At 37.7% G+C, this 19,106-nt stretch overlaps 1 protein-coding gene across 4 annotated transcripts; it reads right to left on the reverse strand.

The window, feature by feature from the left end:
- Positions 1–1,959: 1,959 nt before the first annotated feature.
- On the reverse strand, positions 1,960–18,827 carry pdpk1b (3-phosphoinositide dependent protein kinase 1b). 4 transcript variants are annotated; one of them, XM_008436326.3, is made up of 14 exons: positions 18,685–18,827; positions 14,896–15,186; positions 13,980–14,022; positions 13,760–13,897; positions 12,569–12,713; positions 12,396–12,493; positions 9,408–9,483; positions 9,261–9,329; positions 8,464–8,560; positions 8,194–8,367; positions 7,197–7,414; positions 7,048–7,105; positions 5,914–6,066; positions 1,960–5,008 (listed from the first exon to the last, which is right to left on the reverse strand). In XM_008436326.3, the coding sequence occupies exons 2-14, from the start codon at positions 15,127–15,129 to the stop codon at positions 4,895–4,897; spliced, it is 1,617 nt and encodes a 538-aa protein (XP_008434548.1). In that variant the 5' UTR covers positions 15,130–15,186; positions 18,685–18,827; the 3' UTR covers positions 1,960–4,894. The 4 variants fall into 4 exon arrangements, with proteins under 4 accessions (XP_008434548.1, XP_008434547.1, XP_081456448.1 ...); XM_008436325.3 differs by lacking the exon at positions 18,685–18,827 and adding an exon at positions 17,803–18,119; XM_081600322.1 differs by lacking the exon at positions 18,685–18,827 and adding an exon at positions 17,560–17,671.
- Positions 18,828–19,106: the final 279 nt, after the last annotated feature.

The raw sequence follows: 19,106 nt of genomic DNA on the forward strand, positions 1-19,106 counted from the left end.
TTAGGGCCACTAGAGAGACAAAGAAATAATTCTGACATTTTAGAATATGAGAGGTAAAAGTCAGAATTTTGATTTTAAAACGTCATTGTAGTTAGGAAAATTTTTTATTTATTTTTTTCTTTTTGGCAAAAATCTCAGAAATATTCTAGAAAAAAACTGGGAAATTTCTGAGTTTGAAAAGTAGAAAATTTGCTAGAAATTTTTTCCTAGATTTCTTCCTTTCTTTTGAGAAAAAAACAAGGAAATTTCTACGTTTGAAACAAAGATTTACCTGAGAAAAGTCAGTTTTTTTTTTGTTTTAGATTAATCTGATTTCTGAGAAGAAATGTGGACATTTCTGAGCTTCAATAGTGTAAACTTTTCAACTTTTGAAACTTAAATGTTTACCAGAAATCTGATTATATATATATATATATATATATATATATATATATATATATATATATATATATATATATATATATATGACCCCATTTTGCCATTGTAGAATTCAGACTTTAATCTCAGAACTAAAACTATTTTTCAAAACCTAAAGGAGATTTCTGAGATTAAATTTCTCTTTTGTAACAATTAAAAGTAACTTTTGTCATCCAAAATTTATTAAATACATTAATAACTCAATATGAAATACACCAATAGTGGTGAAATTCAGGCAACAGTAAGTTTACCTTTAACTAAACTGTAAGAAAGATTAAAAACAGACAAAATAAGAAAATACTGTAGTTATTAAAAATAATTGTTTAAAAGAAATGTTCACCTGAGTAGGGTCATTAAAAATGTACTGCATGTGTGTGAATAAAAACACAATATTTACAATAAATTTAAAAAGTGCAAATATCAATGATGGCCTCAATATTTAATTTTAATAAATGAAGCCAAGGTTTTGAGAAACAAAAATGAGAACACTTCATGTTTAAAATTATAAATCAACTTTTTTCCCCCAGTTGAGTCTCGTCTCGTTCTTTTGTCTCAGCCCCAACCCTCTCCTTTATCCGGGTCGGACCGGAATCGTGACCCAGTTTTGCATATGAACAAATAGTTTTAAATAAAGAAATCAGAATTTGAATAAGTGAGTCACTAACTCAGATTCAGAGAATCGAAAGCAGGGATTCATTTAAGCCATTTGACGTTTGTGTGCATTCTGCCTTGATTTGCATCGCCATCGCGGGAATAATGATGCAAAAACAAGAAAAGCCCGACTTCCTATTCAAACTCAGCTTGAGGTCAATTTTCAGTAAATATGGTGACGGCGGCACAGATTGACGTCAATATTTAATGGAATCAGGTTGTAGGAGTAACAGAGAATAAAAAAACTAAATTTCTGAGGTTAAACTGATCTGTCTAGAAGGATTTAAAAACAAAACAGGTTGCACTGTACGGGATGTCAAACGTGCCACAATCGCACAAACATTTTAGATTAATCTCCACTGTTCCGATTTATTCTGTAGCAATTCAACTTTTCAAAGAAGCATCCAAACCTTTCTAGAAAGTTTGAGATTAATCTAAAAAAAAATTCAGATTTTTTTGGCAGAGGTTTACGTCTTTTTGTCCATTTGCAAAGCCTCTAATTCAGTCAGAATTCAGACCAATTTGAGAATCAATGAAACTCGATATCAAATCCTGTATACAAGGATTTAAACACACCAAAACAAATTCCACTATGGAATGCCAGAGGTGCCACAATCCAAGAAAAAAAATATAAATTTTTTTGTAGAACATTTCTGACATCTAGCTCAAAATTAAAGGTTTTTTTTTTCGATAAGTTGAAAACTTAAAGCTTTTATGTTGAAATTCAACCATTTCTGAACAATTAAATTATATTATCTTTGTTACACTGGAAAAAAAAAAAAAAATGTTGGGCAACAAGAGCCTATAAATTATGATAAAAAAAAAAATCTTGGTATGCTTTTAACAGTCTAAAACAAGTCAGTTTTACAAAGACTAACACCAAAGCAGAGATAATGGGTCGGTACTTTATTTACATGCTGCAGAAACGTGAGATGTCGTCTCCGCCGGACGCAGTTCAGCGTCGTGGCGAAGGTTGTTAAACAGAAGACAAGACACATGGCTTTCATTTGAATGCCTAAATCCCTACATGCTTTAATCACTGGACTACCAAGCATTAAGTGGAAAATTCATCATTCAACATCTACTGACCTAGCGCACAAATAATCAGAGAGAGAATGAACAGAATCATTAAATTATCAGAATATGATTAAGTCACTGAGCAAATAGAAAATGTATGATATAGTAAGAAAAAAAGCTGTAAAATATTATAGTTTACAATAATTATTCACATTCAAAGGCTTTACATCTCAATACATACACAACATGGCCCCTGAACATGACTTCAATCCAAATATGATTCATATATTAGAATTTAAATAACACAGAATGAACTATAGGCTAAAACAATAGCCATCAATAACCTTATACAAGAATAAAAATACAAAAACTGTATCCTAATATCATTGCATTACTCGCTTCAGATTTAATAATACATCATCTGTACATCACAGTTCTCGTCAGTTACAAGCCAGGTAGAGCGTTTCATACACGATGTAACCGACCGCCATCGACTTGATTCAGAATAGATTCGTTTTTTAGATCAAGAAAAAATAAAAATAAAATAAAAAACACTCTTCTGGCCTTCCCTCGACTTTACAGACAGATACAGCAATTTTATCGGTTTATTTGGATCAGATGGATTTCCTTAAACTGACATCCAACCACTCACTGCACACACTCGGCTGAAGGAAGAGCGGCCTCCGCAAACGACCTCGAGGTCAAAAATAAAAGCCTTACGATAACATACTGCTAAAAAAAAAAAAAAAAAAAAAAACTAACGAGCACAAATCAAATCATTCGCTTTAATTTCTATTGGGCCAAAAACGAGTGAAATATAAAATCAAAGATAATAAAAAGGGCAGAGAGCCCGTTGAGGCAGCCATCTTGTCCGCCGACAACAGCTTTTTCTGATTGCGTCCGAGTGATAGAAGGTGAATGTGTCTCTGTTCAGCATGGGGAGGTCAGCACGAGATTTTACCTCCAGTAAAGATCAGCCAACAAAAAATAAACAGGATTTTAACCATGAAAACCAGTAAAATGGGACAAATTAAAGGTTGCCAATGCAGTCAAAATAACCCCACTGGTTTCTTTAAAAAAAAAAAAAATTAAAGTATCTGGTCGGCATGAGAATTTATTTTCAGTAAAGATGAGCCTATCAGAAAAAAAAACAGGGAATTTAGAGGAACAACAAAATCCAGCAAAATTCAAAACATCCAATTATTGTAACGGTTGCCAAAGCTGTCAAAAACAAATTATATATACACACACATTTTAAATTTAATCTACATTTCTGGTGCCCAAAGTGAAGGAAAAAAACTGCTTATGCACAGATATGTATGAGGTCAGCACACAAGACTTTATTTTCAGTAAAGATTAAAAATTGTCAAAAAAAAAATAAAAGGAATTTAGGGGAATTCACACCTCAAATGCAAATCAAGTGGTACAAAACTAATCCAAGACACCCCATTGTGCAAGTGTTGCCAATGCCATCAACAATACCGTTATTTTCTTTAAACTACATCTCCAGTGTGGGGAAAAACCTGTCTATGCGTTGAATTTCTATGTGTTCAGCAAATGGGGAATTTTTTTTTCAGTGTGACAAAACCAAGATAAGCAAAAAACTAAACTACAGGAACTTGGGGGAATTAACACGAAAACCAGTAAAATGGGGCAAATTAAAGGTTGCCAATGCTGTCAAAAATACCCTTAAAAAAAAATTTACTTGAATTCATGCCATGAAAACCAGCACAATGGTACAAAAACAACCATTTAGGTTGCCAATGCTGTAAAAAAATATTTTCCCCAACTGTGGAGGGGGGAACGAAAAAAAAAAAAACAAAAAAACTGCTATGCACTGAATACCTGTGTTCAGCACATCAGATTTTATTTTCAGTAAAGGTGAGCCGTTCTAATAAAAACAAAATTTAAAAACCAGCGGGAATTTACGCCATGAAAACCACTAAAAATGGTACAAAAACAAATTATAGGTTGCAAATGCTGTCAAAAATACCCATTTCTTTTTTTTTTTTTTAACTTAAACTACATCTCCAGTGCCCAAAAGAGAGAAGCCATAGGAACAAAACTGGCCGTGCAGGAAAGAGAAGCAGGTGATGAAGTAGAAGCTAGTGGCATGTTTACCCGCCCCGATAGAAGAAAAACAAAAACAACCTTAGTAACAGCTATGAAGGCTCACTCAGACCCACGTCTCACTGCAGACCAGCACTCTGCTTTAATTGGACTGCAAGTACCAAGAGACTGAAACTCCAACACCATGGGAATAAACGGAGGAAATAAAAAATAAAGAGGACATGTGGGATTAAGTGAGACTGAATCAGTTTACAGTATCCGTCACAGCTAGAGAGTAAATGCACTAAAAGTCGGGCTTTTACGACAACTCGCACATATAACGTATGATTAGGATATGGTTTTAATTAAAGATATCTTGTCAGGCTCTGGTTCATAAAAGCTAGATTCTGTGTCATCGTTGAAGCAGGAAACCAGTCCGTGCGTTCAGGATAGTCCTAGCAGTACCCAAACTCGCTCCGCCCCCCAACCCCAAACTCACCCCCACCTGAAGCAGAATGTACAAAATGGTGGAAGTCTCATCATCCATACATGGAAAAAAATGCAACAGAAGCCTCACAGAGAGCACAAAGAACAAGCAAAGCAACCCTGAATCCAAAGTTGTATTTTCCCCCCATGGATCTACTCAGGAAAACAAACGAGGTCTAGATGCCAGCGTCTCTAAGAGTTTGTTTACGTTGCGGTGATGAAGGGCACTAAAGAGGGCGTTATTCTGCTCAGTGATTGGCCTCAGATTGTGCTCCTATAGGCCTGGGTTTTGGTGCCTCTGGTAGATCTTTCTCCACACTTCCTGGATCTTCTTGCACCACCGGTCAGCGTTTCCGCTGGGGTCCATCAGGTAGTACGTCCGGTTCGGCTGCAGCAACACGAGAAAAAAAAAAAACAACCAAATTTAAACTCTTTAGGAAAAATACCAGAGAGTCTTCAGTCAGAAGCTTCTTCAAATTCACTGGAATACAGACTGCTACAGGAGATTTTTTCTATCAACACCATTTATAATAAGTCACTAAAAAGTTTGAATCAATACAAGTTGCAACATTAAATTTCTGTTGGGATCAATAAAGTATTGTTGAATTAGAGCTGCTGTAGACAATTATTTTAGTAATCAATTGCATGTTTTTCATAAAATATTGGTAAGTTCTGTCATAATATAAATATTGGCCCAAACTTTCATATCCGTCCATCTGTAATAATTTTCTGTAGCTTAGAAAATGTACCCGAAACAAAAACAGCTAATTTATTAAGTCAACATGGACAAAAATGACAAATCTAAAAGTTAATTTAATACCAAATATAATGCAGAAGGTCGACAAAGACACTAAAATAAACATTTTAATAATCTACGGATTACAGCTGATTGATTAATCCAATAAAGACTGTATTGTGTATTATTAGGGTTATTGAAGATGAACAAAAGGAAAACATTCTGTTGGACGATAAATTGTCCCAGAAGTTAATGTTGTTTTGAGACCATTTTCAAGTAATGTAATCATAATGGCATAATAATGCAAGAACACATTTTCAAAGCTTAATAAACTTTAAATCCTAATGAAGATTTAACAGTGGAACGGGGAGACAGTATATAAAAAATAAGACAAAATGAAACGGTTGTTCTAGTTGAACGTTTTTATCATCCCGTTCTTGGTAGAAAGAGACAAACGATAAATCCCGATAATGATAATTACTGATATTCGTTTTAATTTACGACGTCGACACCAGCTGCAGTGGATCCCAGCAGGAACAGAAACAATCGGCGGTTACCGTGTGAACGAAGAAGGTTTTGAAGTTTTTGGCCTCGGGGCGCAGCTCGGAGGACCAGGGGATCTCGCCCTTCAGGACCCGGTTGACGGGATCCACGTAGTACAGGTGAGGCCCTTCGGTCAGCAGCAGCTGCCTCCGGCGGGCGAACAGGCCCTGCAGGGAGGAGCCCAAACATTTCAGCAACAAACTTCCCCACCACCTCGTTTCACATCAGTCCATATCGGGAATCATTGGTTAGTTTTATTTATTTATTTATTTTTTTACACATCCAAACTGGAGCGCAACATTCCCCGTTTTATCCAGCTTTCCCTCCACGTCTTTTATTTTTAAGCACTTTAGAGCCAAAGTGGGGAAACTTTAAACTGCTGCCAGTTACCAGAAGGCTGTTGCTAGGCAACCTTTAAACCGCTCCTTACCAGGCAGGTTGTTGCTAGGCAACCAGAGAGTCGATTCTACCAGATACTGTACATATTGATTACGTGCGTTTATCGTCATCGATTTATTGTCCAGCTCCGGGTTTTGATGCTTTCAGCCTCCAATCGTCCATCTACAAAAACTCTGAAGAACCTGAATTCATGAGATGCAACATTAAAATGTTCCTATTTGATCAATAAAGCGTTTTGAATTGAAAGTATTGAGCTCCAGTAGAAAATAAAGTAACTAAAATTTACAAAATTTGAGTTTTAGACTTTCTAGAAAATTAAGATGGTATCAAAATATTTGTAGTTTGAGAAGTTGCAAAAAATAAAAATAAAAAAAATTTGAGATTAATCTCAAACATTTTCTAGAAAAAAAAAATAAAAATTGGTAGAAATTTCAGAATTTTTCCTAGCAAATTTTCTCCTTTTCAAAGTTTCATCAGGCTTTACCATTTATTTTACAATATATTTAGAATTCCTGAATGAACCGAACCATTGAAAGAATATTTGCTGTACTTTATTTTTACGTGTTTGACCAGCATAGTCAACCCGTTTGTTTTAAATTGGAGCTTTTATTGCGCCGACTGAACAGATTAAAGTCGTTTTTAGACGTTTGACCCAACATGTGGAGCTGCTGGTGCGTTTCAGTGCTGCAGTTATTAAATAAACGAGTGATTCAGTTAGTTATGCCAGACATTTATTGAATCTCACACACCTTGCGTTTATCCACTGGTCCCATCTTCAGGATCAGATTATTCTCCACAAACTGATGCCTGCAGAATCAGAGAGACAGAAAATCTCAGCACAGTTACCGCAACTAACTGAATCGTTTCAAAATAAAAGCCTCAAGCACAGAGAACTTACCAAGGGTTCCCATTGGTCTGTTTGTCCAGCAATAATTTCTTTTCTTCCTCGGTGAACAGCAGGTCCAGCTCAAACGAGTTGTTGTCCAGGTCATGGATGTACTGCTCGATGTTGCTGCTGGACCGCTGCGGCGGCGCCGAGTCGTGCGGCGACAGGGAGTGCGACGAGCTCGACGGCGCCACCTGCATGTTGCTGAACTGGCTCAGGAGGTCGTCGTACTGAAATTCACAGTTAAAGAAACCAAATCAAACTTCAGCTGCTGGCGAGTTATCCAGAGGCTTCAGTATGTTTTCCAACAGGGGTTCTCAAAACAGGGGTCAGGGCCCACAGGGTGCTCGCGAGATGCCAAATGGATGGTCGAAAGATGATTTACAGATTCATCAGAATGAGACCTCAGGGACGTATGGAGGGCCAAAATAAAAAATAAATCAGTAACTGTTGTAAAGAAAATGTAGATGTAATAAATGTCCCATTAAATATACTTTTTAAAAGATAAATATATATATATTTTTGAAAAAATTAAGTCCTTTTAAAGCTGCAGTATGTAACTTTTAAAATATTCTTTTAGGCTTCTCTCAAATCCTGACGTTAGGTAATATGTGAAATAAAAAGATCAAGTTCCTCCTGCACCTCCCTGAGCTTCTACTGCTCTGAAGAAATGCACCAAAAACAACCAATCAGAACCAGGAGGAGGGGCTTAGCACCGTCAACCAACCTTCTGAATGTGCTGCTAAACATGCTAAATACAGAGAAACAACTTGCTGTTACAGGAAAACAGTTATTGGTGGCTATGCTAACTAGCCTAGCATTCATGAAAGGCTATGCTAACAGGAAGACGCTGTAGTAGGTGCTAAGACCCGCCTCCTGGCTCTGATTGGTTGTTTCCATTTAGCACTGGGAGGAGCTAGAGAAGCTACTTTCCCCCCCCATAGATCATGTCAAACTAACATTGTGACAGTTTGAACAAAAATGTAAAAACGCTTTTTGGGCGACTCACATTCCCGTAGCAGTCCTCATCGTCTTCAGACATCGCTGGCAGGTAAGGCGTGAGCTTTGGGGGCGTCTGCAGGTGCAAGTCACTCCAGGAAATGGTGTCGAAGAAGGGATGCTGCCTCAGCGGGTCGTACCCTCCCATCTCTTCACAACCGAGCCGCTTGGATGGGTCCAGTGACTGAAGGGAGGGCGCAGAGAATACTGAAACAAACCGTCCTGCAACCAGACTGGATCTGAATTTCACCCAAAGATGCTGCTTGGACTGACGACTCACCAGAAGTTGCTCAACTAGATCCTTGGCTTTGGGGAAGAATTTTTCTGGGAACTCGTACTCCAGCTTTATTATTTTCTGGAATATTAGGTACTCGTTTCTGTGACAGAAAAATAAAAAAAAACAAGTTTCCTTTCTTAGCTCTTGTTTTACCATCACCACACTTATAATACATAAATTTTCAAATCAGATAAAAAATTTTTTTAAGTGCAACACATTATGTAGCAGAGGCCCTACACTGTAAAAACTCACCAAGTATTTTTAGAGTAGTTTCTAGTGAAAATCTCAATACACATCAAGACAAAACTAATTCAAAAGTTTTGTTTCAGCAAGATAGGAGCTCATTTTAAGTCCAAATATTAATGAAAAATTACAAGTTCCACCAGCAGATTATTTTATTTATAACACATTTTCCCCATATTATATGTTAAATAATCTGCTAGTGGAACTAGTATTTTATCAATATTAAAAGAATTGACTAAAAACAAGCTCCTACTTTTAAATTGGTTCCCTTATTTAAAGTGTACGAAGATATTTTGAACTAAAAACTAGACCAAAAGTGACTGGTATGACTTTTTGCAGTGTAAATTCCCTCTAAGCCAACTGGTACGTTCACCAAACGGATGTGGTCCAACTGGAAACCAATCTGGATCAACTGGTTCGAGTTTCAAGAGTTATTTGTCATATTAAGCAACTTTTCAGACAAAATAAAAAAATCAGTAAGCGATGCATCCTTTCAAACAGCAGGTTGCATTTTAAAAAGTAACAAAATGAATATTAAATATCCAAAGGGTTCTTACCCAGCTCTGAACGGTGGTAAACCAGCCACCAGCTGATAGATAATACACCCCAAAGCCCACAGGTCAGAGCTGCACATAAAACAAAATATATTTAAGCAAGAAAGTCTTAAAATCTGAAAAGAATAAAATTATATTTTTGAAAAGCACCTCTTGCAGGCCGATTTTTCTGTTAGCAGCTCTGGAGACACGTACTGCGCCGTCCCAACAAAGGAGTTTGCTCTCGCTGCAAAAAAACATTTGTATGAACAACAGCTTGTATAGCCATAGTTTTAGTTTCCTGAAAGCTTTCTCCCCAGCCAATACGCGTCTAAAGCGAGGTGAACTTCTCCAAAAACGCTTTGTAATCGCATTTAGAGACAAGTTAGAAGTGGCAGCAAACGTCGTGTTCAGGCGTCTTATCTAATTTTTCCTCAGATGTAAAACCTCTGGTATATTTCTTAATATGCAGTTGGCACACAAACTGGATTCTCCTCACCAATAGACCCAAACTTTAAAATAACAGTGCTGTTATTTTAGTCTAGTGTCCAGATCAGTGATGATATTTCACACTTTAACCCAGTCAAAAGGATCAAACTGGATATTTTAATACCGTCTGTAACTTACATGCAGGCTAAGGTGGGATACTCGCCGTTTCCAAACCTCCAGTTCAGACAGAAACTTAACCAGCCGCTCAGTAACTCCTGGCTGGCTCACCACATTTAGAGGTAGCCAGGAGCTATCGAGTAGCCTTCGCCATTTTAGTAATGTCTTGCTGAGCTTTTGCAACTGCCGTAACATTCTTCAAGAAGCGGCTCACTCCGCCATGATGTCGCGTCAAAACATCTTATTCGTGAACCTTGTCAGAAAACATCTGGTTGCTTAACGTCGTTTTTATTTAGTAGATTTCAGACTAAAAATGGACGGAAGTTTCTCGACAAACAGACGGATTGTAAACCAAATTTGTAATTTTATGGTTAACCTGATGAGGACAAGAGACTTGGCTGGATAGCATTATGGAGAAGGTACCCAGCTAATCATTAGAAACCATGGAGAAAATGCTTCTATCATGTAGCCTAGCATGAACAAAACTGGTTAGCATCTAGACGTTTGTATGCGTTTAAATCTGCTGTGGTGTCGGGGAAAACGCCGTTTCTCACACTGAGATAAATCCTGATGTGTGAATTCAGGCAGATTTCACCTAAGGACAAGGTCTGGGTCAGTTCCTAAGCTAGCTAATACCGCTAATTATGAGCCCAACTAGGTGCGCTACTTCCACAGACAGAATAGCTCCGTTTGAACAAGATATGGCTATATTAGCAAAAACAACCGGAGTCGCTCTGTTCAATACTCCATCGTGTGGTTAAGTTACGTCACTGCAAAGGGTTAAGAGAGACAGATGCTGCGTTTCCATTAACCACAAAACTGCTAATTGAAATTACAAAAATAAATACGGCAATTCTGACAGTGTTTGATAGGAAGTTTCTGCGTTTGGAGTTGATTTTTCAGCGATATCCAAATGGATGCATGTTGGAAAACATTGTTACCAACGCGTCACATGATCAACATCCAGGTGTTACTACTGGCAGAAACAACAAAGACGATGAAAAAGATGGTTTGTTTTTTGCACACATTTGTAAATGAACTCCCTGCACTGATGCCGTCAGTAGCAGAGCAGCTCACCTCCTTCACTGGAACAGGGAGGAGGAGTTACACCAGTGTGGGGAATTGGGGCTGCTGCTATCTCTGACTCATCTGGTGTTAAATGCAGTGAAAGGTATAGGGACAAATTACATATTAATATCCTGCTGAACATTTTCCTTCACTGATTAAATGCTGGTCTAGAGAATATGAAACCAGCAGTAAACATACAAGAAAAAAAACCCAACAAGATGCATTCAGCCCATTAGCAGGAGCAGGTTAGCCAGGTGGCTAATCTGCAGGCGTGCGCCCAGAACGGCATCAAACTCAGAAAACGCACATAAACACAGCCATACCACCACTAAAATCACTCGTCATTTACACACGATTCAAGCAAAAAAATAAATAAAATGCATTTAGCCACTCAAACTCACTTTGCCAGCTAAGCTAGGTTGGTTTAATCAACTCACTCTGGTTGCCTAGCAACGACCTGCCGGGTAACTCAAACTGCAGTTTAACGTTTTGAGATTTAACCGCAGTTTTATGGCTTCCTCGAAAACAAAATGTGAAGAGGAAACAGGAAAGTTTGGCAGTTTTTCCAGGTATTTAAAACAAAACAAAAAAACCAATCGTTAAATGCCGACTTTGAAACCTTTTCTATGAAGCTAGCGACACCATCAGGTTGATAATCACACACCACCCAAAACAAATCAACGTTGTTTTAGTCTTGATTTTTCCTTTTCTGGAAACCCGATTTCATCTTTCAAGGCAGTAAGCTTATTATAACCATCATTCTTTTAAATGCACTAAAAGAAACTACTTCATGCAGATACAACATGTGGATGTTTGGTCGGGGAACTGTAAAATTTTTATTTTTTACTGCCAAAAACGATTCAAAACAAACATTTTATTGTTTAAAATAATGAAACGAATGTCCAGGAGACAAAATCCAAAACCAGTCAGGAATCCGTTTATTGTGACGCAGGGAGAATTGATTACTGGAGCCAAGTGGGAATATTTACTATAACACAGATTATGACCACAAATAGCAGAGATGGGGCTGAATTTACGTTTTTGGCTTCATGTAATTAAAAACTCAAATTAATTCAAAGAGTTTTACACAAAGTGCTACATTTACTGGATGGTTAACCGTCCCAGTAATGATTGCAATCAAGTTATATTGTTGTTGAAACCATTTTCAAATAATAGCATAAAAATGTAAGCTTTCCCTCTAAAAGTCCAATAAATACCCAAAACAAATAAAATTAATGTTTCTGTAATCACTCATTTGACAGGCGTAACTGAGCAAAGTTTGGCCTTTATTTTGAAGGGTTAGTGTTTAGTATCTAGCCATGTTTCATTTCCATTTAGCTTGTCAGAGCTTGAACTGGGCGTTGTTGATTTGGAAAATTTAAACACCTTTTGATGGATATGCAGTACGAACACGTTGGTCAATGTATGAAATGCGTTTTGATTCATTCTGCAGGAGTCGAAACAAACTCAGCCGTTTGGTTTTACCTTGTTTACTGTCAGATGATAACTGCTTCGCCGTTCCAAAATCTGTTATCTGGATGTGCATCTCCTCGTTCAAAAGAATATTTTCTGGTTTCAAATCTCTGAAATAAAAATAAAACAATAAAAGAAACGTACAGAGTGAAATGCCAGCAGAGAGCAAAGGTGCGGATCCTTACCTGTGAATTATCCCCTTTTTGTGTAAATATTCTAGAGCACAAACTATTTCGGCCGAGTAGAACCGTGTACAGGTCTCATCAAACGAACCAATTTTGCGGATGTATTTTAGCAGTTCGCCGTTCTTGGCGTAGCTAAGACCAAAATCTATGAAAACGTCTGTTAAGGAAAACTAAACATCTGAGCAGGTGAAGCAAACGGCAGAAAATCCAGAGAAATCTTGATGCCAATGGAATAAAAACAACTTTCTGATCAACAAAACCAAGAGCCACCATGTCGTACCAACAACAACCCTCTTCAGTACGGATGGTTTAACTGAGAAAAGATGACTCGTTTGAAATTTAACTTTAAGTTCCTTAAAGTTGGTAAATTTTCTTAAAGTTTAAATGGTGGCGCTCTTATCCGTTTGCTACCAACAACCCTCTTCAGTACGGATGGTTTAACTGAGGGAAGACGACTCAAAGTTAGTAAATTTGTCCCAATTTCCAAATCTGCAGCTAAGAATAATTTTAATACCAGATTATTAGTCGGCTTAAAAAAAAAAAAAAAAACTATCAAAATCTCAATCCTTTCTTCTCGACTCAATAGCAATAAGGCCAATCTGGGGATTATTTTTTAGATTAAGCGATTAATAATTTTATAGAACAAGTTTTTTAATATATAAATGAAGCAGAAGAAGCTTAAACTATGCTACTTTCTAGGCAGAACATATTTACAAACCAACTTTCTTAATTTTGAGTGCAAAGCGTACATATTCTTTGAAGTTTTGGCTTAATTGAAGTATTCTCCAGGAAATTATCAATTACTAAATTCAGGGTCAGTGAAATGTTTAAGGAGGAAGTTGGATGAAGAACAAAGAGTGCTTTAAAAATGACTTCAACAGATAACAGGAAGGCTGAATGTTGCAGTTTTATCCTTCTGGAAACCCCAGAGTTTGGTTACCAAGGGAGCAAATACACAATAACTAAAACCAACCACACTCACTGTTACTATAAGCTCCAGAACTGGTCATTTTACAATCATAAAGTCAGCTTTACAGTGACTCACTTCTCACACAGTGTGACATCACCTCTGTTCCCAACATAAATATTAACTGACCGTTGAAGAAAGAAAAATATTCAGAATGCTTTTAAAGCAGCACCAGAAAGAGCGACGTGCGTCTGAAGACGATCCGGCAGCCAATGAAAGGATACACAACTTCTCATCGTCTTGAAATGTGAAGTAGAGCTTTACAAAGAACGGGTGATCAAGATTTGACATCAAATCTCGTTCTCTTTTCACGTACTGGACTTTGTTCTCCTTCATAATGTGGCGCTTCTCTAAAATCTTAACTGGTGGAAAGACAAAAGAAGAAATATTTAAAACACATTTTCACTAGAAGGTTAACATTCAGTTAATGGTTGCGTTACTAACTTGCATATTCTTTCCCTGTGGCCAACTCTTTTGCAAGAACAACCTGAGAAACATGAAAAACAAGGAAAACATTAAAAACCCATCAAAGTTACAGTTTGTAAGTTCTATAAAAATGTATATTTTAAGTATTTGTTGAAAATGTCAGTTTGGTATGAGACTCCTTCTCCCAATGCCAACTACAAACAGCCAATCAGAGCCAGGAGGCGGGTCTTGGTGCCGTCAATCAACCTCATGTACTCATAACAGTAACACTTTATCCGCCATCATGCCAACCAGCCTCAGCATTCATGACATGCTATGCTGTAGCTAACATTATATGCCAACTGCAGCACAGCAGAAAATGCTAACATTTGGTTAATAATTAGCTATAGCCGTTAGCATTCTAGCAACCAGTAGGTTGATAAATTTTGCTGGATGATGAATTCCACCAGAAATGATTGTGATAAATTGTAATATTGCCATGCTATAGCTGAAAGGTAGCAAATTATTAACCAAATTAGTATTCCATGCTAGCTGCAGCATAGCAGATAATGTCGTGAATGCTAATGATAGCTAGCATGGCAGTTGACATTAGCATACTTAGTACGCAAGCATGATTGATAATGCTAAGCCCCGCCTCCTGGCTCTGATTGGTTGTTTTTGATGCATTTGTTCAGACAGCAATCGTAGCCCAGAGAGGAGATCGATCTTTTCAGAGATTGCCCATAAACTATCATGACAGTTTTAACAAATATGTAAAAACATATTTGCAATAAAAGTTACTCTGCAGCTTTAACAGCTGCACCAACCAAAGAGTTAAAAAAATAAAACATCTTTTTGCTTTCACCTCAGATGAACTGAGGATGACTCATCAAAAGAATGCTAGCATGTAGCAACATCTACCCTAAAAACAGAGGCAGGAATTCAGCTGCCATACCGTCGAGAAGGAGCCCTCTCCCAGAATCTTGCCAAACTTGAAGTCCTCGGGCTTCTTCTTGCGCGGCTGCGGCGTCTGGGCGGCCGGCTGCGCGCGGCCGTCGGCGCTCTGGGAGCCGCCGGGCGCTCCTACGGCGCAGGGCTGCGGGGATGAGCCCTCCATGTTGGGGCAGTGACTGCTGCTTGTGCTCGGGATGGCGAGTGGCGAACAGGAGTCAGGGTGGTTTCTGGCCATTGATGGATGTGAGCAGGAACAGATGGCAACGTTGGGCTGAATGGGCACAACATCATACTGGAACAACAGAAAACATCCCATCAGCTGGACGCCTGCATGTCCTACTGTAGAACTTCCTGGGTTTCATAATTTATTCACTTCAAAACAAAAGCCCGTCACCATAACAATTTTCCTGAAAGAAACCGTCTCAGAAATTATTGCGATAAGTGATAATATCGAGTTGAGACAACAGTAATTAATAAACACATTCTCAAATATCAATAACATTTAACACTGGAAGACATTTAAATATAAAAGATGACAAATTAAGTTTCTGTAAACAAAGTTGTCATTTAAAAAGGTTGAATTGAGACCAAAACACCCGACTGAACTTTTATCATCCAGTTTATGGTAGAAAAAGACAAATAAATCATGCAAATGTAAATTATTGAGTCAATTTTAATTTATCATGCAATTAATTTGACACATAACTAGTAATCTCTCTTTTCAATGTAATTAAAAATGTTAAACAGTTCTGCACACATCAAAATCTGTACCAAGTTTTGTTAAAATAGTCTGGATGAAACATTTAACACGTCTCAAGAAATCAAAACTTATTTTGGTTATTTAAAACTTCTTCCAATTCTGTACAAAACCGGTGGTTTATTGGAGGGTGAACTCATCAATAAATTGTTTCAACATGACAATATCATCATTTACCCCAATAATTTATTCTGTAAAATTTGTCAGGTTTCATCTCAATTTAATGTTCTGATTTATTGCAGCCCAAGTAAATATAAAGTAATAAAAGTTGAATTGTAGCGCCATAAAAGCCTCTGAAGATTAATTTAAATAATCTGACTTTAGGTTGATAAATTAAACCAGATATCAGTTCTGATCAACGATCAACAACAACAAAAAAAAAAGTATTTTCTTCCATTAAATAAAAGCATCAAAATTAGGAGATAAATGGATAAAGATGGATGGTTAGATGGATAAATGCAGATATTTATGTAATGTTTTAATTTTATATTGTACCCTAAACTGCGATCCAGAACCAATCTGGTAAAATTTTAGCAACTTGATGGTTTTTAACATGCAACTGAAATGGAATTAAAGTTTTAAACTAAAACACCTCATAATTTATGAACTTGTGCTCCAAATACAATATAATTATTAGTCAAACAGGAGTTTAAAGTCAATGACATTCAAAACCCCATGTATCGGAGAACCGATTCAGATCAGTATATATAAAAAAAAAGAACTGTTCACATTCTGGGTATAATATTACAAACTTCTCCCTGGTATATTAGGGGGACAAAGTCTGGTGTTGATAAATAACCAAGGAGCCGCTTCCTGGCCTGGTGGTCCCACCCGATGTCAAGGTCTCTCCATAGAGCAGCAGCAGCAGCTTACAACACACCAAACTCTATAAATGATTTTATATTTAAAAAAATAAATGAAACAAAAAGTGAAACCCACCAACCGACATGAACCCAACACGGTCGCATTTAGCGCTTTGACCTCTATACCTGCCGTTTGTTTCAACGGCAGTTATTCGGAACATGCGGACCAAATGCAACTATTAGTTTTGGGTTTTTTTTAGCTTTTAGCTCGGTTAGCTTCTCTTCATTTAAAAGCAAGGTGTGGCCTTTAGCTGCCCATTCCGGACTTGACTCCATTATTGCCAACTGTCCGTGAAATAACCTACAGACTGTTACTGAGTCAGTCAACATAATGGCTGGTATACAGCCGTGAACCAACATTTTCCCAACCATGTGTACTTTGGTAACAACTCGTCTGTGCGAACTTTCCATGCTAACCAAGCCCTGCTAGCAGGCTAGCATTAGCATTTGCTTATCTTATCAAATAAAGCCGATGTTCTTTGGAAAACGCCAGCAGCTCTACAGAAAAGCGCCCCTTGCATGTCATAAAAATGACTGCGTGCACATGAAGCTGTAAATAATGGTAGAGGATGGTGTTCCTAATGTATACGAACATAAACAATTCAAACTGACATGTCCAACTTTATCCAACTTGTGATTCTAGCTGTATTTAAAGGCTCTTCCCATCACGGTGATACTTTGAACAACTGGGGCGCTTTTTTCGGCAAAGCACCGGCCATCATTGACAGCAAGTTACAAACTTGATGCTAACAGTTAACTAGCTTAGCATAGCAAACAACTTCAAACCCATCTGCTGTGTTCAGATACTGGTTCTCAACGCGCTTTGTGTCACTTGTGTAGGCTGTTCTGTTGAACCTTTAAAAGTGTAAATCGAAAACCACGAAATTGACACAAATATAGCACCTTCTAGAGAAAGGTTGAACGCACTAAAGCTAACTTTAGCTTGCTAGCAACTGGAGTATCGGTCGAAAGCGCGAACCAACGCCAACACTAGCCGTCCATTCCCGAACAGGGGGGAATAATCCTATACAGTTTCAAAACACACCATTATACACTCTTCAGTTATTATCCACTTCAGAGGTAGTTAAAAAGCAGGTCGTCATGGACTAATCCAAAAGCCGGAAAGCCTCAGATAGCTTAAACCCTGCGATGCTAACGATGCTAGTGAGTCACAGCGATGTTTTATAGACGAAGGCCGCAGATAACTACTTCTTCTGATCCAGCTGCTACACGCCACAATCCGCGCACCGGCTTCGAAGACCCACTCTCGGGAAGTTTCAACACTTACCATCTGACTTGTAGCTCTTGCCATGTGAGTTTTCCGTGAGTATTTATTTGGAATAAAATAATTAGAGAAGCTCCAGTAATGGCTGCCTCCGTGCCTTCATTTTCGAGGTGTGACGTCGTTCCACAACAATGTTACCGCAGGACAGCAGAGGAGAGTCCTGCCGTGTCAGTGTCCGCCCCCACCGCCACGAACAACCCGCTGAACTTTAGAGCGCAAGGCTCGATCATATTCGCACAACATGTGGCCTGCAAACTGCTTGGACTGCACACTGGAACTGGGTTTTATGTATTCTGCCATCAGTGTGCAACAACCTAGTTATGATTTGAAGACCAAGTCATGTAGTTCCTGAGTTGGGCCAGTTCTAGTGTGAAACAAAAATTAAAAAATGCCATTTATTTAAATTTCACAAATCAAATAATTGTTTTAAAACAAACTATTAGAAAAATTGAGCAAAGTTTTTAAAGAGTGCAAGTGTTGTGGACTAGTTCTAGGTGCATAAAAAGCTTCAAGTACTTTATTAAACTTTTACAAATCAAATAAAGGCTAAACAAACCAAAATGCTATTAGCATACAACAATCTAGTCCAGATTTGAAGAGTCTAAATAATGTAGTTCCCGAGTTGGACCACTCAGTGTGTTCCAGATGCATAAAAACTTTAAAATTTTCCTTCATTTAACTCTTACAAATCAAATAAAACATCAAAAAATTGGTTTTAAATATTCTATTACTATGCAGATGACATTCAGCTTTTTTTACCCCAAGGAATCTGGAATAGTTGGCTTCATACGCACATAAAGTTGATACAACTTGCTATAAATCATTGTTTTAAATAAGTCAAAGAATTTGGGTGAATTTATTTATTCACTGCTGCCATTAACATACCTGATAAAATCATGGTGAATCTGGTGTTTTTTCCCTTTTACAGTCTTGTGTGGTTTGTCTTGGTCGGTGTTTCCCAGCCCTGGTCCTCAAGGCTCACTGCTGCATGTTTTAAGTATTTCATTGCTTCAGTCCAGCTGATTTCAATCAATGACTAATTAACAGGCATTTGCTGATCTGCAATCAGTTGAATTAGGCACGTTAAAGCAGGGAAATCTCTAAAAAACATGTAGGACAGAGAGCCTTGAGGACCAGGGTTGGGAAACGTTGATCTAGACCAGGGGTGTCAAACTCCAGTCCTCTGCTGTCCTGCAGTTTTTAGATGTGCCACAGGTACAAAACCCTGGAATAAAATGTCTGAATTAGCTGCTTCTTGTGTAGATCGGCTCTCCAGAGCCCTAATGACCTAATTAATCTGTTCAGGT

The sequence above is a fragment of the Poecilia reticulata genome, chromosome 19 (assembly GCF_904066995.2).
Source record: "Poecilia reticulata chromosome 19, P_reticulata-male-v2, whole genome shotgun sequence".
NCBI lineage: Eukaryota > Metazoa > Chordata > Actinopteri > Cyprinodontiformes > Poeciliidae > Poecilia > Poecilia reticulata.